This window comes from Hydractinia symbiolongicarpus, chromosome 6, assembly GCF_029227915.1.
Source record: "Hydractinia symbiolongicarpus strain clone_291-10 chromosome 6, HSymV2.1, whole genome shotgun sequence".
Lineage (NCBI taxonomy): Eukaryota > Metazoa > Cnidaria > Hydrozoa > Anthoathecata > Hydractiniidae > Hydractinia > Hydractinia symbiolongicarpus.
In genome coordinates, this window is record NC_079880.1 from 20985428 (window position 1) to 21009707 (window position 24280).

General features: G+C 35.0%; 1 protein-coding gene across 1 annotated transcript in view; it reads right to left on the bottom strand.

Moving 5' to 3' along the window:
- Nucleotides 1-18664, bottom strand: part of LOC130647496 (structural maintenance of chromosomes flexible hinge domain-containing protein 1-like) — a 39161-nt gene extending 20497 nt beyond the window's left edge. The window contains exons 1-14 of the mRNA XM_057453368.1: nucleotides 18452-18664; nucleotides 7129-7207; nucleotides 6481-6642; nucleotides 6307-6389; nucleotides 6055-6182; nucleotides 5781-5901; nucleotides 4538-4657; nucleotides 4185-4348; nucleotides 3669-3762; nucleotides 3112-3313; nucleotides 2538-2661; nucleotides 1942-2001; nucleotides 1127-1250; nucleotides 173-244 (exon numbers count right to left, since the gene is read on the bottom strand). Coding sequence (XP_057309351.1) covers nucleotides 173-244; nucleotides 1127-1250; nucleotides 1942-2001; nucleotides 2538-2661; nucleotides 3112-3313; nucleotides 3669-3762; nucleotides 4185-4348; nucleotides 4538-4657; nucleotides 5781-5901; nucleotides 6055-6182; nucleotides 6307-6389; nucleotides 6481-6642; nucleotides 7129-7207; nucleotides 18452-18616 — 1698 coding nt within the window. The 5' untranslated portion in view covers nucleotides 18617-18664. The remainder of the gene's footprint in view (nucleotides 1-172; nucleotides 245-1126; nucleotides 1251-1941; nucleotides 2002-2537; nucleotides 2662-3111; nucleotides 3314-3668; nucleotides 3763-4184; nucleotides 4349-4537; nucleotides 4658-5780; nucleotides 5902-6054; nucleotides 6183-6306; nucleotides 6390-6480; nucleotides 6643-7128; nucleotides 7208-18451) is intronic.
- Between the last annotated feature and the right edge of the window lie 5616 nt (nucleotides 18665-24280).

Below are 24280 nucleotides of genomic sequence, written 5' to 3' on the forward strand. Positions count from 1 at the left end.
TCAAAATTAGCGTAGGCTACAAGTGATTAAATACTATATTAAATTAAATTTGAAACAAAAACATAACATTTTAGTTCGTAGGGTCAATTATTTTTTCATTTACAATACAATGTACCACCATATCAGATCATATAATTTTATTAGTACAAATAAATAAAACTTGTTAACTCACTTGTTTATCAAAAGTTTCATGGGAATTCTTGATCCAGTCAAAAAAGGCTTTCGAAATCTGTAAACGTTGCTCCTAACAAAGCAAAATTTGTAGATAAAAAAATACAGCAGGTTAAAAGGAATAACTCCTCAATCACTGAAACATGAGCATAAACAATGAAACAATGAAAGTTTTAGACAAAATGAAAACCTTATTTACAATTCGGGTAGTTAAGGTCTTTTGTAACCAATATGATTTTTTTTTGAAAATTCAAGATTGTGACTTTCTATCATTTATTGATATAAAACTTTGAAAAAAAAATCTAAAAAACTGATAAGAGATCTGAAGATAAGTTGTGATGAACGTAGATAAAGATGCTTGGATGGTCTTAGGTTTGTTGCCTACCAACCCGATTTTCGCCACATACAGGACCAAATGAAATTCGTAGATAATGATCTATACCTTAAATTTTAAACTATTTATAGAAAAGGTTAAGACTATTTTTTGGGAGAAAATCAAATCCTATTTTGGGGCAAAATCTTAGAATTTAGGTCCTAAAATGGCATCAGTATTATTTTTTTAAAAAATCCAATTCACTTTCTAGCATTTATTAATAAGTAACTGTGTAAGGAATCAGAAAAAACTAATGAGTAGATCCAGAGAAAAGCTGTAAACTATATATGAACCCTAATTCATTGGTCACTTCACTATTGTGAGTAACCAATTAAATTACAGTTTGGATGCTGATAAAAATTTTTTTCTTACATAACTCAATACAAAGAGTTAAGTAGAAATAAATGCACAATTTATTGTCACATTGTTGGTTGTGCTAACATTCTAATTTCAAAAACAACTCTGTAAAGTTATATGTCTAAGTTAATGTAATAAAAAGACATACAAAGATAAAAAAAATATAAAGCGAAGACAACTTTGAAGGTTTTTAAAAATATACATAACTTTATAAAATCTAGATACCTGGCCTAAGATGACTCTGTTATAGAGAGTGTCTTTCTCTCGTAGTTTCGTCTCAAGGTCTATAAACGTCAACTTGTTTGTGCTCACTTGAAATGAATCATTTGTCCACAAAACTCCAGAAAATCTAATTGCAGAAAAAAATATATACAAAAGGATCCATACCCAAACATCAGGTATCAATCAGGGTTTTACTCCAGGTGTAAATACTTTTTTTATCCATACAAAATATGAACTTTGTTACGAAAATACATAGACCAAAAATACTTTTGTAGAAGTATCCTTAAAAAATAGGAAGTTTTAAGAGCAACAACAATGAAACTAGAAAATTGAATTTAACAGCTAATATACTAATGCACCAGCTTTTTACAAATCTAAATTTTTAAGCACACTCATTTTTATTTATGTCAGGAAGAGCAGCGTGCCCATAAACTTTCTTTCATGTAAAAAGGATTGTGAATGGTTCATCTCTATTTTTTTATTATGTTTCTTACACAGGGTTTATTATAATAAGGTGGCTGTTATTAACTAATAATCTTGTGGCCAGTGACGACTGTAGGCCACTTGCCATTGATCCATTTTTTTGCAACAACCAATATAGAAATAGGTCATACAAACACTTGATAAAAAAATGAGATTCACAATTTTACCATTCTTTTTTTAAAATGATTTTCAAAAACAGCATTATTGTATTAATAGCACAAAGAAGTAAAAACTACACGTTTGGATTTTAACGAACATTCAAACTTATGGTAGGGATCTTTGTAAAAAGGCTGTAAACAACAGTGGATGAAAAGCAAATTACTGAATCATAATACCTGTTGTAACATTCAATAGGTAGTGCTGTTCTCTTTCTAGGATTTTCACACCACTCAAGACTAAAAAATAAAATGTTATTATTGTAGTCAATCCCCAGTTTAAAATCTTACACAATTTAAAATATTCTTTTTTTTTCGAATTTTTATTTCATTTTATTACAATCATGAACAAAATTAAAGAAACAAGGGTATTTTTTTAAACCTGGAAAACACGGACAAAAGGTTGAAATAGTTACCTAGTAAATAAAGGCCAGGGAAAGCATACAAGAGTTGCTAATGGCTTCTCTACCACGCCTGCACAACAAAATAACCCATGTCGTGACCCACGAAGTTTGCCAAATTTAGTAAAAATAGTCGTGCCAATGTCAGCAACAACTATCATGTTTCAAGAGTAATATAAAAACAAGAAATGTGATTCCTTATAGTGGCTAAATTCAAATTAACTATCCTGTTTTATATTTTGTTCATGATTGTATTATTATAGCAAAACATTTATGACGATTTTAAGCTGTGTCCTACTGTAACCAATTATCATAGTGTGGGAGAATGAACTTATCATATTCAGAGGTAAGATATTGTACTAAAAACTATTTTACCTTTTGATATTTGTATACGGTATCAATCTACCATTCCAAAAACATTCAAAAATTGGTATGTTTCCACGTGGTGCACGGCTATCTTCAATAATCATATCCTCATCACCAATGCTGTCAGGAGCACCTTGGTTAAAATAAAAAATTGATTTATCAATATTAACATTTCCTGGGTAATCAAGTGCAATTGATACTACTATAATTTACAGGCAGTTACAGGAATTGCAGTCAATCAAATTCACGTGCTAGAAATATTGGAATGATTGTATCTTAATATGCTTTACAATCTCCTGTGTTTTTTGTGGTCCAGCAAAGAGCTTTACATAAATTACCATAAATGGTGGATCAGGTAGTCTAGCAGTACTTTTCATCAACCATGGAAAAATCTACAGGGTCGCCTGTCCTTTATATATCGCATTTCGTGTTTCCTTAACAATAAGACAAACAGACAAATGACAGCTATTATTGCAGAGATATAACTTATTAAAAAAAACCCTAATTTCTATTGTAGCTTTGTACTGTAGGTAATTTTTGCGAGAGGGTATAATTATTAACAAATAAACAAATTTTTATGTACCAACATCTGCAGCAGTGGGATATGTTTCCTTATCATATAAAAAAGGGTGATATCGTAGTTGTCCTTCCACTTGAGCACCATTAACATGCGCTTTAAAATCAAATGTTGAAGCAGCAGACCGAATATATAAAGTTTGCACATCATCATCAACGTCTTTTAAGGAAATATGTTTGGGTGGTTTTCCACGCTCAAATAGAGAAACCTAAAAGAAATGCAAACAAATGTAATTATTATATTAAATTAATTATGGTAAACTTTTGAATGCAATCCAAATATTTTCTTTATAAAATGTTGTTTGAAAGTGTTTGAAACAAAATAACTGTTATTTCTTATGTAACTATTATGGTATCCTACAAGCTTAACTGACCTTAAAAGGGGAAAACTTCCTTGAATTTTGGATTTTATTTTATCCTGTAGCACTTATGCCAATCATAACTGAAAATTTGATTGTGTCATTATGTTCAACCAGCCTAAAAACACCCTACTTGCTGAACGTATCAAAATGCCAAGTTTTGTGTTGACATTACAACTGTTCTTTTGACTAAAGAACATCTTACTTGTAGGTCTATTTTTTGAAAATTTGAGGTGTTGCCATTGCCAGGCTGCTTCACGTTACCATAGGGACCATGAAGATAGTAATGATAGATGTGACTAAAAAAAACAATATATAAAAAGGGCTTCACAGGTATCGAAATGAGCAAGGAAACATTCAAATAAATGATCATATTTCCAAAATTTAGGCCATGTATACGAAACGTTCATGTAACTGCTTAATTTATGATAACACTCCTATTTCAGTGAAAAAATGTCAATGCATTCTGATACTAGCAACATAAAACAGAGAGAAACTCAAATCATTTGTAAAATATCTAAGTTTTCACTGTATAAAGATTGTTTACATTCTAAGAAAAGCTATAAAATGACAAAGAACAAACTTTCTCAAATGTAGATAGATAGTGCTGGAACACTGTCGTCTTTATGTGACCTAAACTTCATGTTACTAACACATTTTTTATTGCTATAGTCCAATGGAAGAATTTAGAGAGGTCAGGGCCTTTAAATCTTAAACTTACGCTAATTCTGTGCACCATATTTCAAAATGACTTTTCATGTACGCAACATGAGATGGTTTAACACCAGTTATAAAAACATTTGTAAAACTATCATGTTCTCCTTCTTCTAATATCAATTTTCGCAAGTTCTCGTCATCGGTATTCACATGGCAAGCATCACCAACCTACACATAAAGATTAAAGGCTATATATGTGTCACATTTATTAAATTTTGATCAATGACAATTTAGCTAAACGCATCAGACTCTTGGTAGCTCAAACCTTTAAGGGGTCAAAGACATGAGAAATGTTCAACTTACGTTTACCTCATGAACAGTTCTTTGTTAAAGTCAGAACTCAAAATATATACCCACCCTTCTGTTGTAGATACTTCCAGTATAAATCGCTTCTTTATTTCGTTCTTTTGATTCAAAATCATCTTTTGACAAAATCATTTCATGCACATCTTTTGACTGCCTACTTTTACTAATCATCTAAAAGCAAAAAAACATCACAATACATCTTTCTAGGAAGATTGTAAAGAACAAAGAATTGTTAAATGGTCCAGCATTTTTACTAATGGAACCTTAAAAGGATTATTCAGGGAAATTAACCTAGAGAAAAAAAGATAAATAATAGTCCAGAGAAAAGTTACCAGTGGTTTTTAAATGATATTAATAAAAATTTCCAACAACTTGTATTCATAGTTTTTCTGCATCCTTGTGGAATGTACAATCATTTTCAAAACAATACAAATTAAATAAATGCAAAATATTTATTAAAATTTATTTTTTTAGCTTTCTCTCGATCAAATCTTAATTACAAATGCATTTTTCTGGGAATATCACAAATCCTTTATTTAAAGAAACACTGCCAAGACTCCTTCCATCTTTTGCACATTTTTCAAGGTTCACAGGCACCAGGAAGACCCCTGACAAATAAAATAACAAAAAAAATGGCTTTTTTTGGTATTGTCTTGGGTTTATCAAGTTATGTAGTGATGTAAATATGTTTTCATCTATCCAGTTTGATATTTTAAACATAATAATACTTAGTATCATTTATACCAGCAATTGTTCCGAGCATCTAATCGGTTATAATTCCGTATAATTAGCTAAACTTTTAACATTTATCTTGGAAACCAATAAAGATTTTTCACAAAAATTGTTACATGCTTTAGCCATGATGAACACCAAAGTAAAAACGCTTCTAACAGCTGTTTAACATTACCTCAATTGATGCATGATGCAGAATATTGAAAACAACCTGGAACATGTTGCTGTGATGTGAAAATATTGACTCAAATGTAGCAATATTCTGCAATCTTTTTAAAATGAAACCCACTGCAGGAGAATTTTTTATGTTTTGTAAGAAGTTTTTAGCTGCCTTATTTCAATCAAAAAAAATGATTTTGATTAAGTGAAACAACAAGAAGTTTAACAAAATATTGGGAGCAACGTTTACTAACAATCTAAAAGATATTGCGAAATATTGCTGGAAATATATTGGTGTAATGTAAAATGCCCTTAAATGTTTGGAATTTAGGCAAAATAGCAATGGAAAAGGCTAAAACGTCCTAATCCCAACATTTATTCTCCCCCTATAACATTCACTTACTCTTGTAGCATTCCCTATAAAAAAAATAGCTTGCTTTCCTCCAACACCAAAATAACTTATATCACTATTCAATGATCGTGGCATTTCTTCAACATCATCCTTGTTCTTTTCAATGAATTGTCTAGAGACAAAGTCAGAGCATCAGATTGATACAAAACAGTATTTATAAAATTTTGATGAAAAAATATTAATAATTAAAAAAAAAATGTTTTCTTTGTTATAGTGGGATTAGATAAGCTTATGATTCAATATAAGCTTAAACCAAACAGCATACTTATTTCTCCAGCGTCGGTTAAACTTTGAAAGTCTGTATATCGCCCATTCATTCAGGTCTTTAGATGTCATTCCTCTACCATTGTCCAAAATGCAAACAGAATTTCGATTAGTTGTATCGTCAAACATCTACGTAAAAACAACACAATGGCTTAGAAAGGTTTGAGTGATATTTTTTTTGGTTTGTTAAATTGGTATTGAGAACAGTTTAAATGAAAGTGTCAAAACATATAAAAACTAAGGAACATCGTACCAGTCTTATCTCAATTCTCCTTGGGCCTGAATTGTTAGCTGTTGCATACAATGCATTATCAATAAGTTCAGCAAATGCAAAGGCTATAAAAACAATCAGCAAGAAAAAAAACTGCCGTATAATAACAGACACAATGTTTATGCAAAGTTACGCTGAAAAGTTGTTATTACTTACGCAATGGATCTTGTCCCTCACTTGCATAGTATTCATACATTCCACTTTTTGTAAGGGTATCATAATGTGGAAGAAATTGGACATGTTCTCGAACTGGAGCAGAGAGTTCTTGATCAAGAGATGTAAGTATATATAAAGTATTGCCATTTTCCACAACCTTATCTAAATAACCAATTAAACAAAATTCTAGCTAATTAAAAAAAAAATGTGGAGAAACATACGTTAAAAGTTCTTACATTTTAGCACACATTCTTGTTTTATCAGGCTGCAGTTGGTTAAAAGTTGAGACAAATTGCTGCTGTGAAATGGCCGATTTTATTATTATTTCCTTAGGGAGTGTTCTTGTCTGAAAGCTATGGCAAGGGCATATTTTCACATGTCAATTTTTTTTTTGACTAACTAAACTAACAACTAAACAAACCTAGCTCACTTTCTTTTAAAATAAAGGTAAACATCCGATTTCATATACATACAGTAAATGTAAATCTATGCAAAAATTTTATGTGTGAATTTTTTAAAAAGTATCTATGTTGTGTGTGTGAGTTTTTTTGCATGGAATTTCCTATTTTTTTTTTAAAAAAAATATTTTTGTTGTAATTTTTTCCCCAGAAAATTTAATTTGCAAAATTGTCTTTTTAAGGTACTTACCAAGTGTTTCATCACTGTTTATGGGCACTCTTTCAGTATTCACTACAGCAAAACTCTCATCCTCACCAATTTTAAATTTCTAAAACAAATAAAAAAATGCACACGTTACAACAAATAAAGTCAACTGAAGACAATTCTTTAGTAAGCGTGTTCATTGACATCACAAATATTTCAAAATGCAACCACTGCAACCATTAGGACAATATTTACCCATATATATAATATTTACCCATGGTCACTTTTTTAGCCTCTTTTTATGGAATGAGTTACATTCAATTACATTTACATTTAAAACGTCTCTTTTTGCTGTATTCATTATCAGTCGACCCCTTTAATTTTAGTAAGCTTAAATCGTTTTAATAATGCTTTATACACTACAGTCCAGATGTAAGTGTACACTGTACGCTCAAGTTTCACACCTTTTTCTTGGAGGCGGTAGTTGTTTGTCTTTTGCTCTTATTAATTATCTTGCGAGTCTTGTAAGTCATTTACTTGCGCGTAATAAACAAAAAAATCTTGAAGAAATAATAACTTATTTTATTATAACTGCTGTAGTGTCAGAGACTGCATATATACAGACTGTTCTATATTTGTATATATAAGGCACAGAGTGAAGTGTATATAGCCTCTTTGCATTTAACTATATTATGAGACACACGTGTTATTTCTTGTCCTGCTGGTATCTCTCATTTGGCGACGAGGATTGGATTTTATAAAAAGAAAATTTACCACAACATTTCAGAAACATTGTCAGATAAGTAGAAATACGTTTTCCACTTTGTACTTGAATTCTTGTACCGTTTGGAAGAAAACTGTTACGCTCAAGCTGCGTCGCTCGCCAGGAGCCGCCTCAGCCATTTTTTTATTTAATTTGTGCTACGGCAACGACTTTACGTAGGACATCACCACGCTCAACCAAATCAGGCTTCAAGTGTGGTGTGCACAAAACATAAACAAATATGGCGCATGCCTTAGCGAATCTTCCTTCGTGTGTGCAAGAATTTCAACTACAAGATCACGAAGAAACTACTTCAAACATACACAAGCGTTGGTGTATGTGGGTGGACTTTTGAAGGACTAGATACAGTACCGACAGAAGATGGGGCTGTCTCACCAGTAGTTAAGAAAAAAGCAGCGCTCCTAGCCTTAGGCGGCCATCAGTTGCGAGAGCTCTACAACACCCTCGAAGATACAGGGACGACATACACTGAGGCAAAGAGGAAGATCGAAGAGCATTTCAAAGGTTCAAAGAATCTCACTGCAGAAAGATACAAATTTTTCTGCATGAGACCGCTATCAACTCAAGAAACTCATGATCAATGGGTTAGTTGTTTAAAGACTAAAGCTAGAGACTGTGAGTTTGATCAAATGAACATGAAGGAAGCAATTAAGTTGGTGGTTACTCTACACACCGATTCCTAAATTGCAAACAGCTGTCATACAAGATGATATGACTTTCGACCAAATGATGAAACTGGCACAATCTATGGAGCTGGCTCACCGAGAAGTTAGCTAAATGAAGGCAGACACAATGGAACCTCATAACACTCAATCGGCGGAGAATATCGACCTTAACAAATTGGCACATTATGCTGATCAGCAAGGTATGCGGCTGGCACCAAAGAAGCCAGCCAACAAATCAACAAAAATGGTTGAGTTGTGTCGTTATTGTGGAGAAACGACACCACACAAAGGAAGTTGCAAAGCAAGAGGTGCCACATGTAATAACTGTGGCAAGAAAAATCATTTTTCAAGAGTTTGTGAAAGCAAGAAAGTCAACTTGCTTATTGCACAGCCAGGACCACAAGGAGGGTCATTTTACGAATATGGACCAACAGAAATTAAACTTGATGCAGTGAAGGAGAAGCTACGAACCACCAGTGAAAACTATTCATCCACTGTAATCGAGGTAAACAACGACAACACCAGGATCACTATGCAAGTAGATTCGGGGGCAGATGCAAATGTAATTCCATGGAATGTTTATGAAGAAGACTTAAAACACATTTCTCTTCGATCAACCAAGGCGAAACTGCAACCATACAACTCAGTTACATTACCAATCAAGGGGGCATTTGAGGCACAAATCACTGCCAACAACAACAACAATGTCCAGGCTACCTTTTATGTAACAGAGGGAGCTGCTGCACAAAGTTTAATGGGCAAATACACAGCTTTCGATTTAGATGTTGTGGCTATCAATGTAAATCATCTTGACAATCAACAAACTGTAAAACAGGTACACACCCAAGTACAACATCTAGATTATAGAGAAATGGCCAAACATCTAACTCCCATAGAGACATCGGTTGAACTTGAAAAGCAGCTTGAAGTTACAACACACAATCAAGAACAGAAGGTTGATGCAATCATGCACCACTTTGATGTAGTATTCAATGGCATTGGGAAGCATAAATATCGTCAGGTTCACCTTCATATTGATGAAACAGTGTGCCCAGTTGTGCAAGTGCAACATCGTATTCAGATTTCCGATGCACACTGTGAAAAGTTGGAGACTCTGTTACAGGAGCTTGACAAGGAAGATGTCATTGAACGGGTAGAGGGACCAACTGACTGGGTCTCCAACATTGTCATAACACCAAAAACTGATCCATCACAAATTAGAATGAGTATTGACATGAATACCGCCAATAAAGCAATTCAACGCACACGTCATATCATACCAACGATTGAGGAACTTAGATACAGAATGAATGGGACATGCCATTTTTCTAAGCTGGACATGAACCATGGTTATAATCAATAACTTAATGACTCATCTCAATACGTCACAGTGTTTTACACTCATAAAGGCCTACACCAATTCAAGCGACTCAACTTTGGCATCAATTCAGCTGCAGAAGTATTCCATGATGAAATGACTAACACTTTAGCTGACATCCAACAGGCTGATAACATCTATGATGACATCATTGTATCTGGTCGTACTCAACGAGAACATGATTTAACATTAATCCAGGTTCTGCAACGACTAGCAGACTGTGGATTAACATTAGGACGATCCAAATGTAAACTTAATGTGACATCTGTTAAATTTTTTGGTTTATAATTCTCGGCTAGTGGTATATCACCGGATCCTGCCAAGGTAGCTGCGCTTGATGCCATGACAGCACCCTCAAATGCAACGGAAGTGAGATCTTTTCTAGGCATGACTAATTTCAGCTGTACCTTTATTCCCGGTTATGCCAACATTACTGCACCTTTACGACAACTAACATGTAAACGCCAAGTTTTTGAGTGGACAGAGGAGTGCAACACTGCATACAACAAGCTCAAGGAAGTTTTGAAGCAACACACAACGATGGCTTATTTTGATCCCTGTAAGGACACCAAGCTTATTGTAGACGGATCGAAGAAGGATGGTCTTGCTTCTATCCTTGCCCAGAGAGATCCTCAAGACAACATCTTTAAGCCTATTCGTTATGACAGTAGAGCTGCTACACCTACCGAAAGGAATGACTCACAATTAGAGATTGAAAGCCTTGCTCTCGTTTTTGGAACAATGAAGAACCACATATATCTGTATGGGCTTCCCCAATATACTGCCAGTACAAATCATCAACCTTTACTAGCCTTGTATAAGCAAACGAAGCAGGACATGCCGGCACGTATTCTGAGGCATAAACTAAAACTACAAGGCTACAATTTCCAGTTAATACACGAACCTGGTTCAGTTAACCCATCTGATTATCTTTCTCGCCATCCACAGCAAAAGCAGGCTCCATCCCAACAAGAAAGTGAATTTCCTTTATACTTAGTCACCAATGCTGTCATGAGAAGTGATTCAGCTATTACCACTGACATGATTGTGCAGGCAACGTTGGAAGATCCAACGCTTCAATCTCTTGCCATTGCTGTACGATAAGGATACATTGACAAGAGGCAGAAAGAGCTACAATCCTACAAAGCCATCTTCAAAGAAATCAGTGTGGACGATTCAGGTATTATATTGCGAGGAGACAGGATCATTATACCGTCACAGCTACCGACGGTGAAGGGTCTCCTTAAGAGACAAGAGAGGAGTTGAACGTCCTCCACCATACCTTAGTTTAAAGGGGCGATCGTGGAAGTCCCATGAAATGCCACATAGTGATGGTGTCACTTTAAAAAACACCCAGTCCGGTCTGTGAACGGTTGGCGCTAGGAAGGGCATCCAGCTGTAAAACAATGCCAAAACTTTTTATTAATGGCCGTAAGAATAGTTGATCAGACAAACTGCGTAAACGGGGCTGGAACTCTAAGGAGTGAAGGTGTCGCGCACGGTAGGACAGATGTCAGGTGTGAGCATCGTCAGACCGTTACCCAGCTATCACATCACAAGGTAGATAACACTAGGTTGAGGATGGCTAGTGTAAATGTTGGTACTCTAAGAGGTAAAGCAGGTGAAGTAGTTGAAATGTTAGAACGTAGATCTGTTGATATGTGTTGTGTTCAGGAAGTCAGGTGGAGAGGAGCTTCAGTGAGATTTGTGGAAGGTAGGAGGGCAAGGTATAAGCTTTTTTGGATTGGTAATAGTGATGGATATGGAGGAGTTGGCATATTCGTTGCAGAGAAGTGGGTAGAAAAAGTAATAGATGTTATGCGTGTTAATAGTCGTATTATAGTGATAAAGTTTTTGATAGGTAATAGGATTGTCACTTTTCTGTCAGTTTATGCTCCACAGTGTGGACTCAGTGAGGAAGATAAAGATAAGTTTTATGATGAGTTAATAGCAGCCACATCAAAGTTTGGAGACACTGAACTTGTCATGGTGGGCGGCGACTTTAATGGTCATGTTGGGAAGTCATCTGAAAGTTATAGAGGTGTGCATGGAGGCTATGGATTTGGGAGCAGAAATAAGGAAGGGGAGAGATTTTTTGAGTTTGGAATGGCAACGGACATGGTGGTTTGCACTCATCATTCAGTAAGAGACAGAGTAGGCTGATAACATATGAGTCAGGTGGTTGTAAGACACAGATAGATTACTTCCTGGTTAGAAAGTCAGACAAGAAAGTGGTGAAGGACGTGAAAGTTATATCGGGGAAAGAGTGTGTTTCCCAGCATAGGTTGCTGGTTTGTGATATTATCTTGAAGAGTGTTAAAGAAGCCAAGGAAAAGTACAGGCCCTGTTGAAAAGTCTGGAAGCTGAAGGAAGAGATTGTAGCAAGACAATTTAGTGCAAAAGTTCAGCAGTTAGCCTACAATAGTCAATGTGATAGTGACAATGTTGAAAGTACTTGGACTACTTTGAAGAATTGTCTTCTAGAAGCTTCTGATGATACCTGTGGGTGGACGAAAGGACCAGCTAGACATAGACAGACCTGGTGGTGGAATAATGAGGTTGACCAGTGTATAAAGGAAAAGAGGAAACTTTGGAAAAACTGGAAGTCAGGTGGTAGTAAAAATATTTACTTAGAAGCTAAGCGTCGCGCTCGTACAGCAGTGTATAAGGCAAAATCAGAGGCAGAGAGAAACAGATTTGCAAATGTGTTAAGAAGGGAAGACCAGCGCAATGAGGTATTCAAGATAGCAAAGCAAATGAAGAAGACTAATCAAGATGTTATAGGTGAGAAGTGTATACATAATGATGAAGGTGTTTTGGCTAGCACAGAGGAGGAGAAAAGGGTAGCTTGGAAGAATCATTATCAGAGGTTGCTTAACACTGAGTTTGATTGGGACGAGGATAATTTGTCTGCTGATGATGTTGTAGAAGGGCCAGCTATGCAGATCAAGACAGAATGGGTAGTGGAGGCTATTAGGAAATTGAAGATTGGCAAGGCTGCAGGAGTATCAGGTATTGTTGCAGAGTTGGTAAAAGCATCTGGATATATTGGAGTTGAGCTTATTACAAGTCTTGCTAACCAGATTATAAAGGATGGTGCTATTCCGAGTGAGTGGCAGTCGAGTGTAATAGTGAATTGTTTCAAGGGCAAGGGTGATGCATTAGAAAGGGGTAACTATAGAGGTTTGAAGTTGGTTGATCAAGTAATAAAAGTTATTGAAAGAGTGATTGATAAGTTACTTAGAGAACGAATTAATATAGATAAGATGCAATTTGGTTTTGTTCCAGGGTGTGGCACTACAGATGCACTGTTTTTGCTCAGACAGCTTCAGGAAAAGTATTTAGGAAAGAGAAAGAATCTCTATTTTGCCTTTGTACATTTAGAGAAAGCTTTTGATAGAGTGCCACGTATACTTATTTGGTGGGCTATGAGAAAATTAGGTGTGGATGAGTGGCTAGTTACGATGGTACAGTCTATGTACAGCAATGCTAGAAGTCGTGTCAGGATTAACGATTCACTTAGTGATGAATTTAGTGTAAATGTTGGTGTACATCAGGGTTCTGTACTTAGTCCTTTGTTGTTTATTCTAGTCTTAGAAGCGCTGTCGATGGAGTTCAGAACAGGTTGTCCATGGGAGTTATTGTATGCAGATGATTTGGTTCTCATAGCAGAGTCGATGGAAGAATTAGTTAAAAAGTTAGAGAAGTGGAAGAAAGGACTAGAAGAGAAAGGGCTAAAGGTAAACACAGCAACGTCTAAAGTCCTGATTAGTAGCATTGCAGCCAAGTGTGACCTTGTAGTTGGAAAGTGGCCTTGTGGAGTTTGCAGGAAAGGGGTTGGTAGTAACTCAATTTTTTGTCAGACTTGCAAGCATTGGGTACATAAGAACTGCAGTAGTATTAGTGGAAGGTTAAGAGCTGACATACAGTTTGTATGCAAGCGTTGCAAAGGTGAGATTATAGAGAATGAAGTATTTCCAGCTTTAATGATGTACAACAGTGGCTCGTTAGAGATAGTTGAGAACTTCTGTTACTTAGGTGATATGTTGGGCAGTGAAGGGGGTATTGGTAGAAGTGTTACTTGCAGGATAGGTTCTGCTTAGAAAAAGTTCAGAGAGTTACTTCCTTTGTTGACTAGCAGAGTCCTGTCAATTGAGGTAAAAGGTAGGTTGTATGAAGCCTGTGTAAAAAGTGTTATGTTGTACGGTAGTGAGATATGGGCAGTGAAGCAGGAAGATCTTGACCGTTTAGAAAGGAATGATATGAGAATGGTTAGGTGGATGTGTAACACCAATCCGAGAGACAGAAAGAGTTCAGATGAGCTAAGAAGCAGGCTAAGTCTCCGTAGAATTAAAGATGTTATCCAGATAAGAAGATTGAACTGGCTGGGGCACTTGGAAAGAATGGAGGAGGATAATTGGGTAAGAAAGTGTAGAGACTTGATAGTTCCTGGGGCAAAGCCCAGAGGCAGACTGAGAAAGACTTGGCAGGAGGTTATAAGGACAGACTTGATACAGAGGAAGTTGAGTTTAGATCTAACACAGTCTAGATCAGATTGGAAGAGGGTCATTAATATACCCCGTCCAGCCCATGCTAGCATGGAAAACGGACGTTAAGCCGAGAATGATGAATGATGATGATGAGCTACAACAGAAAACTGTAGAACTAGCGCACGAAGGCCATCAAGGCATAATGCAAACAACTCATCAGAAGCACTATGTGGTTTCCAGGAATAGATGCTATGGTGGAGGCATCTGTAGCATTTTGCAACCCGTGTCAAGCACCAACGGATACGAAGCAACAAGAACCAATGAAAGCTTCTTCACTACCAGAGCAACCCTGGATTAAACTTAACACTGACCTATTTGGGCCAATCGAGGGTGGTAATGAGTACATACTAGTTGTACAAGACATGTATTCTCCGTACCCTGCTGTAGAGGTCAATCACGCCACATCTGCACAATCAGTACTGCCGGCCATGGATGGCATTTTTTCCCTTTTTGGAATTCCGGAATATCTAGGGTCAGATAACGGCCCGCCTTATAGTAGCACAACATTTGCAAGCTATGCCAAATACATGGGATTCAAGCATGGGCCGAAAATACCCTTGGCACCATGGACAAATGGCATGGTAAAGAACTTTATGCACAATCTCAAGAAGCTCTTGCAAACGTCTTTGCAGGAACACCTGAACTGGAGACACAAATTACAGCGCTTACTGCGGGCATATCGGGGCACTCCACATACAGTGACAGGTCGCAGTCCAGCAGAGGTTTTATTCAATGGCAGACAATACAGAACCCGGTTGCCTGCAGCACGCCGCGCTGAAAGGCCAAAGTTCCACACTGAAATATCAGCCAAGCAGGAGGAAAAGCAAACCTCGATGAAAAAATATGCAGACCGAAAAGCAATGTTGCAGAGAGTGAGCTACAAGTGGGTGATTGGGTTATGTATCGCCAAAAGCAACAAAAGAAGAACCCCACATCGCATTATCAAAAAGGTTGGCGGCAGAGTCACTGCAGAGTGGGATGGACATATCATCACATGGCATAGCACCTTCTTTAAGAAAATTCCTAATCACCCAGGGAAAGAAAGGAGGCAGAAACTATTCATGAAATCAACATCTGTAGCAGACTGTGATATACCACCGTTAACCTGTGAAGGAGAAGCGGACAAAGACGCAGTAACCAGTGAAGATGAAAGTATGCAAACTGTGGAGTATGAAGTAGAGGAAGATTGGCATAATCGCAATCAAGAAATTACGATGGAACAAGCTAGAAGATCTACACGTGAAAGAACGAAGCCGTCTAAGCTAACAGAATACGAAGTAGATCTCCCAGAGTCTTTGAAATAAAAAGGGGAGTAATAAGGCACAGAGTGAAGTGTATATAGCCTCTTTGCATTTAACTATATTACGAGACACATGTGTTATTTCTTGTCCTGCTGGTATCTCTCAACTGCGCTTAACTTTTGTTAAATAGTGTGAACACAATTATTCCCAATAGCATAATTGTAAATGTTATCAACTCTATCAATGTGACATGAAGAGCCATTGTTTAATAGTTTTATTAAATAAAAGTTTTGCGTGAAAACTAAATAGACTAGCAAAAAGGCATTTTTGGTTGCGCGGGGTAAATAAAGCTTTTAAGCGATAGAAATAATTATATTTAAATTTTAATAGAAAAGCTTGGTTAGATTGCATTTTAAATATTTAAAAACAAAGAAGCGTGATAGAAAAGCTTTGTTAGATCGCATTTTAAAAGTTTAATAACAAAGAGTGGCAATAGATATGCGTTTTTTTCTAGATCCCGTTTTAAAAAATTAAGAACGAAAAATGGTGACAGAAAAGCTTTGTTAGATCGCATTTTAAAAGTTTAAGAACGAAAAGCAGTGATAGAAATGCTTTTCTAGATCACGTTATAAAAATTTAAGAACAAAGAACGGCGATTGAAAAGCTTTGTTAGATCATGTTTTAAGTATTTAAAATGTTATCAACCCTAACCAATGTGACATGGCGACCATTGTTTGATAGTTTTATTAAATAAAAGACTTGCGCGAAAACTAAATAGAGAGGAAGAAGCATTGTTGGTTGGAAGCATTGTTTAAAGCTTTCAAGAGATAGAAACAATTCCAATAATGTTAAAACATTGATTTTAAATGTTTTAAATATTAAATATTTTCTTGTAAAAAACAAATATATACCTTGCGAGATTGTTCAAAGAAAAAATTCATACAACAGTTTTTTAAAAATTTCATTTCCCTGCATTGTTAAACATTGCTTTCTATAAAAAGAACTCTATAAAAAGAACTTCTAAAAGTTTTGCATGTTAAAAAATATGTTTTGATGAAAAATAAATATTACTAAAAGTTTTTAAAAGTACCAGCATTAGTTTTTTTTTTTAAATTTTAAAAATTTTTCAAATATTTAGACCATTGGATTTATTGTTTTTTAAAAGGGCTTGTGTTAATATATATATCGGGATTAAAATCGCCTTACTTTAATTAGTTTTGTTTTTTAAAAAAATAAAAATTCAATAGCCTTTGCGTTTAATTTTTTCTTGTGCAGAGTATTGTTTATAAACAATATTTCTCGCTATGCTTTTGTTTTTAACACAAAGCAATTATTTTTGCGCAATTTGAAAGGAACTCGCTACCTTATTGTGTTTTTAAATGAAAGCAATTAATTTTGCAAGTTTTGTTGTTAAAGTTGAGCGTATGCATACACTTACATCTGGACTGTACTGTATATGTGTGTTCTAGTTAAATAAAACGAAAGTTTTTTGAAGTCCCTTTCTTTTGTAATCTAATACACACAAAAAAGCGTTGCTGGAATACTCAGTGTACTGTTGGTGGCTAATACCATGCCATAGGTTGCATGAAAAATATCAAAATGGTAGGCAGAAGACTGACACAACACCATACTTTGCTTAAAAACTGACAAATTGGTACCAGGGAGTGTTACTGGTACCAGGAGTGTTTCAAAATTATCAAAAATGGTCCTGCGGAAGGTTAATACAGCACCATATTCCACCTGAAAATTATTAAAACAGTATACTATGTGGAGGCTAATTGGGCACTTAAAAATTATTGAAGCAATACCGTAGAAGGCTAATATGACCTTTTCGCAAGGAAATGGCCTTAACATAACCATCTGCTGAAGTCAAAGGGAAATTTTTCCAAGTTAAAATACTTTCATCCACAAAAAGACCTGTTATTAAAGTTATGTTGCAAAAGTTATTCTCAAAGTTTTGGCAAGTAAAAATATAGAAAAATAGAGGAGGGTCAAACTTTTTAACAGCTGGATCCATGATTCTTCGTTAGGGCCATCATGTGTAAGAAGAGCTGCTGGGTGAGAAAAGGTGAAGATAATACACCTTTAAGATAATTCAATTGTATATACATGCGTTCCTATGGCTCTCCATCATTTTACAATATCGGAAAAAAGAAGGTAAAAAACATGTTTTTATGAGAGTTTGTTAGAGACAAAAGCTGTTTTCTTCAGTATTTTAACTTCCTTTGTATCAATTTCTTTCAAATTTTTAGAAAATGCTAATAATAATAAGATACAACTTATGTTTACTTTTCATTAAAAACAAAACGCGACAAGAAAGGTTATCACGAAAAACGTGTTTTCTTCTTATAAAGTGTGATGTTTATTTGATGTTTTCCTCTGATCGCAAAATAAGCTGCGTTGGATTGCTAGTTTTCCGGAATTATCGTAAAGGTGTAGCTATTTTTTACCATTCTTCCCCTGCAAACTAGGTTTGTTTTCACCCAACGAAAATTTACAAATTGTGGATGTAGCACAAATGCGATTTGTCAATTAAGCCAAATGTCAATCATCACTATGGCAACAACAAAGCTGAACCAATCGCCAAATATATTGAGAAAAAGTGAATGACAAATTTGTCGAATGATGGAAATAATTAGTATTTGTGGATCCTGTTTTTCCCTACTGGAGCCAAAAATAAAAAAATCGCTAGCTACAGATAGCTTAGCTAAAAAATTGCCTCAAAAATACACATACAAAAATTGTCTTACGAGTTTTAAGTTGGTTAATAAAGCTTCATATGTTGTGAAATCGCTAAATTCCAGTTTTAATCCAGGTTTATCACCAGTTCTTCTATCAAATACATAAACGAAGTTCTGTTTAAAATGATTTCCACTCCCGTTACTGGTCATTTTGTGCACCACTTCGGACGCCATCTTACAAAAACAATGCGTCTTTTTTTCAGCGCGAAAACATTCAAAACATAACCATTTTTCGACCGTGCTCGAGACTATTTCGGGGAGGAATCGGTATATTGCCGGAAAAGTTCGGCATCAGAAGAAAGTAACATTTCCTCCAAATTGCTTATAATATTTTTTAAATATTTTTCAATTAATTCGCCTCACTTGTTTTTTTTTTGACAGCACCAGGACAGAAATCGCTCTCACCCTCAGCTTAGGCAGACATGTTCATAATATAACTACCGTCGTTAATGAAAGTGCGGTAACCGAATAAATTCAGCGAGATAATCTTTTTGAGCATTATTTGTAAACAAAAAGCTGTTAAACTATTGATTAGGAATGTAAAGCGAACAAATCAGCAGCTAGTCATCTGTTTGACTCTTGAAAATATAATACGACATATGAATTTTATGAAACGGATTACGAATAGCGAATTTAGCGGTGAATTGGCTGCAAAATATCTTTTTGGTTTTAACGAGAAAGAAAAAACATTTCGAAGCAAAATTAAAACAAACAAGAAGCCGCTCCGCTTTGAAACTGGGAACAAATTTGCTAGTTTCTAAGTTATTATCGAGAAAGTTAGAAACTACATAATTCAATTCTCTAAATTCACTTAATTCGCAAAATTGAATTCCCGTAAATCGGTGGTGGGGTTGTGGTATGTAAATATAACACAGCATTTCTCATATTTTTGCTAAAAACAAAACGCTTCACAAAAATAATCTAAATCGTTATGAAAAGTAATGGGAATCCTCAAATAAAAAGTACAGAAAAAATACGCTTTCACCATTGAGATATATCTCTATGCTTTCACTAATTTAATCTACATAGGTGATGAAGGTATGAGTGTTCTGAGGTATCACTTTTAAATTCGATAGCGTTCAAAAGAAACTGTTTTATAAATATAGTGTTAAAAATACAAACATAAAACGTTCAAATAAATATGTAGCTTTTTATTTAGGAAAATAGAAATGGTATTTAAAAGTAGCATCTTAAAAAACAAATATAAGTGTTCAAATGAAACACTCTCCTCCATAAACGGAAGTGATTTGCAAAGATAACAATATCTCAATAAAATATAAGTGTTCAAATGGGCCACTTTTATCCATAAATAATAGAACTGTTTTCCAAAAATAACATTTTGCTTAATAAATAGAATACATGTGTTTGAACGTGATTTTTTTTCTAATATAAAGTGTAAGTCATTGCTGTTCCACCTTAGACTGTGCTAGTTTTTACTTGGTGAATTAAGCAACAAAATAGTGCTGATGAAGACTGTGGACTTCAGTGTTCAAAGTACTGCTTAAATCAGATGCGGGAGAAAGTCACAATCAAAACAACACTTTTAAAACGTCGTACGATATATAACTATACATAACTATGATGAAATTTTCCGGTAGAACAAAAACAACAACAACAACAAATTTCACAACATGATTTTCTCCAAAATTTGACTGTTGCTGTCACAGTCAGCTTTATAAGCTTTTTTAGGAATTTTATTCTCTCACAAATAGCAACATTGTCCACAACTGTAGATAAAAGCTTCTTCTTCCACTCCAATATTGACGATTTGACGCATCTTCCAGTATTGTGCAGGGTGATGGATGTGAGATTTACAGTATCTTTTTCAAAGTAATCTTCCAGTGTTGTGCAAGTCGTAAGGTTGTTAGATTAACATTGTTCTTTCGAAGTAATTAACGGGCAGATAACTATATTTGGGCAGATAACTATATCGTCATTGAGTTCTACTTCCGAGGTTCATTTTAGGTACAAATAGGTTGGTAACATCGTTTTCATGTCTACAGAAACTACTTTACACTTCAAAACTTTTATGTAAAATTCTACATCCGGTTGTTTTAAACCTATTTTTATCTCAATTTCGAATTTTTTATTGTAGTGACATCGCTAGTCTACAGAATTTCGTCATTTTTATACTTCCCAATATAAAGATAGGTTGTCAGGTATGGGACACCTTCAATGACAGAACCTATATGTTCTACAAAAACTGTTAGTTCTGCATGTCCAGACAACATATGTCTGTACTTCAACAGTGCGACCGTCATTGTCTTTACGATATTGAACCTCTGACAAGTAAGAGAAGACAGACACTACATTGAAACGTTAAGCAATGCTTTTTTCTGTCAGTGGCTCTTCAATTGGTGTGGTGATCTCCTGCTCAGTGTCTAAACATCCTCGTTTCCATGAAATACCATGTGTCACATGTTTTTGACGTCGGAAAAAAGTGTGTATCTGTTTTGTCTTAAAGCAAACAGCCTTTTTTGTGCAACTTAGTGTGAGAATGCCCATGTGGAAGTTCTTTTAATTTTTTCTAAAATATTATTAATATTATGAATAAGAAAAAAACGAACGTGTATAAGTTATATAGAGATAAATCTCGTGTGTTTTGCAGAAATAGAAGTGTAATATACAATCTCAGGGTAAGAGTTTTATGCGAAGATTTTCGTGTACCCTCTATAAAGTGTGCAGTTACATATAACACAAATATATAATAAACCACAGAATATTTTAGTTCGAAAATTTTGCACACATTTATCATAATTCTGTGAATTACAGGAGGGACAACCTTTTGACAAATTTGAGTCAGTTTACAAGACTGTAGCTTTGCTTGTAATTTTTTTGCTTTGTTTTAAAAAAAGGAGTTGCATGATGCTTTTTCCTTAATGAATAGACAACGTTACGACGATTTTATTTCTATTTATCAGATTATTGTTTCACTTGCTAAACATGCTTCCGTGTTGTTTCAGAAATCTCATTTGCTAATTTTACGTACTGAACTTTGTACTGTACCATATTCTTATATGGCAAACTCATGTATATGTGCAAAATAGAAGCTGACACTGAAAATATATTCTCAAGTTTTAAAATCACAGCTTTTTCGGGTGGCTATGGTTCGCCAAATTGCTTTCAAGCATGTGAATCAATAGCAAAATATATCGCGAAGTGCTAATGATATGATGGAAAACAATATCCCTCACAAAAAAATATTTACTTTCTCTCACTTGAAACATGTTAGAAATTATGGGGGGGGAGGGGGGGGGGGGGGGTATAGATTTGTTTTCCATTTGATACATAAAGCATACGTTCTGAAAAATATTTATCTGGAAAATATTTAAAGATTTTATAGACTGCAGTAGTGGTTTGCTATGCGTAAATTTGTCTTGGAAAAAAATAGTCCTTACAGCGTGTTTTTGACGTTTATATATCGATTCAAGTTTGGATTTATTAGTGCTGCCCCAAACTATATTTGCGTAATTTATATGACTATGTACCAATGAATATTATGAATTTATTAGACAATGTTTATTTAGGAGGTGTCGAGGTTTGTTAACCGTCTAATTTAGATAAAAAAAATTAAAAAATAGAAGTTCGGTTTAGTGTTCTTATAATAATATAATTCACTATTAGAGTTGAAAAATTCGAAACAGTCCTGTCTAAAAACAGAAACATTCTATGTAGAATTCAAAAGTCCATGTAGAATAAATCCTTGTAAACAAAACATTACGATATTCAACACTGACAGAGGAATGTGTAAAAATTGAATGCGTAACCTTTAGTTACATTTAGCTTATTTAGTTACAGCGAATATTAATTAAGAATTTTTTAGCTAGCTAGCTAGCGAAGAATAACATGGGCTTCGACGATTTTTATATTAACTGAGTAACCAAAAAGCCGAAAGAACGACTAAAGATACATATTTGTATGTTTTGGCGCAAGGTGTTAACCCTCCCCTAATCATCAATACCCAAAATTCTCCACCTCCTCGTCCTCGTTTGATGCAACGCAGGAAATATGTAATATTGCTGTTGAAGATGACCTCTATGTGTCCCAAGGCTGCTCAAGACCCAGGAAATGTGTGATGAGGTAATTAAGGATAATCCCTGGCTGCTCCACCATGTGCCAAACTCTTATTAAACTCAGGAAATGTGTAACAGGGCCGTTGAGAGGGATCCATATATGCTCAAGCATGTTCCGGATTGATTCAAAAGTCTGTACATGCTCCAGAAAAAGAAATTGATTGATAAATATTTTTCGATATATAATAAATGTGTATTAAATCAAAATTCGAAATGTTCGAAAATGCAGCGGTCGCGATATTACTTGCCGGTGGAGCCCCACCTACCACTTATAACCATGGCTCTAGTGAAAGAATCTGAAAAAGAGAAGGAAAATAATAGATCAATTAAAGATTTGTAGGATAGAGTTCGTGATTTAGAATAGTAATGATGCAGGATTTTATGGTTCTTTGCAAACGTAAGATAAACGATAAAAGAATAGTGCGATGATTGTGAGTGTGTACTTGATGAATATAATAAATGCAAAGATGGTAGGTAAGTGGTGAAAAACAAAATGTTATGGGTTTTTGTAAATGTTTAACGAAAAAATAAAAAGTATTGATCAAGTTGTTTTTCATATAACATAAAAGAGCATGTTTAACTTTGGAGACCAAATGATTAAATCAAAAGAATTTTACAGTAATGTAACACCGTACAATATTGAAGATGTGAAAATTGAAAAACATGTGGTGAGTGATTCCATATTAGCAAACAAAGGTAAAGATGAACGGTTTGCGATTGGATTATGATCAGGACGGCAACCTATCCCCGTTACTGATAAAAAAAACCCTAAAAAAATCTACTCTTAGGGTGTTTCTCAATATAGTCCGAATTCAGCGTTCACCATGTCGTTTGATCTTGGTGAGTATCCTGAGTGGTTGACTAAATATGAGGAAATCTTAAAAAAAGTTGAGTGGGAAAGTGGGGCTTCAACATAGATGTGAAAAAGATCGTTATATCAACCCAAAATTGTAAGACTTTAAAGGTAAAATTTGAACTAGCTTTCATAAAAAAAGATATCGCAAGAAGGTTGTGAGTGTACGGCATTCATTAAAATAGGAAGTATTTATAAGCAGGGTCCAACTATTACATACAGACCTACTTGGAAGAATGCAAATATAAGGAGGTTGAAAGGTATGGCGCTAGTTATTTGAGTGAATCCGAGGATGATTTCTATGATGATAGTACTGAGTTCCAACCTCGCTCCCAGGGCATTTTGCCATATTGATAACGGCGCAGGGGCCACAAGACCCTGGGGACGAGATTGACTGAGTTCTAGTTCATTATCTTTCTATGATTGATAACAGCTATATGAAATAAAATGAACGCACTTCGCCAGGAATCCTCGCTACTCTACAATGAATAAAGACAAGCTAAGTACAAGAATATTTCAACACAATCAGACGGTCTTTATTGCAAACCTTGCGTTGAAATTGCATATGAAAAAAATTGAAAAATACTTGCAAGATCTCGCTAAAAAATCACGACGTAGTACATGATGGGTATCTACGGAGCGATGCCGATACTGGTGAAGTGCTAGGATGCGAACTTGATTATTAGTTTTGTAGGAACCATATTTCCTATAAAACTTCCGGTCTATATTGAATAAGCAGGCGGGAAATCTAAGTACCTAAAAATCCGTATCGCCCGCCTGCAAAATCCAGACGGTTGGTTAACAAATTACGACTGGTCCTTTAGCTGGTTAGCAACTCTACCATTAAAAGAACATGGGTTTTGCCTGAATAAGCGAAAATATTTTGACATTATATTTTTCTGCGTTACGGAT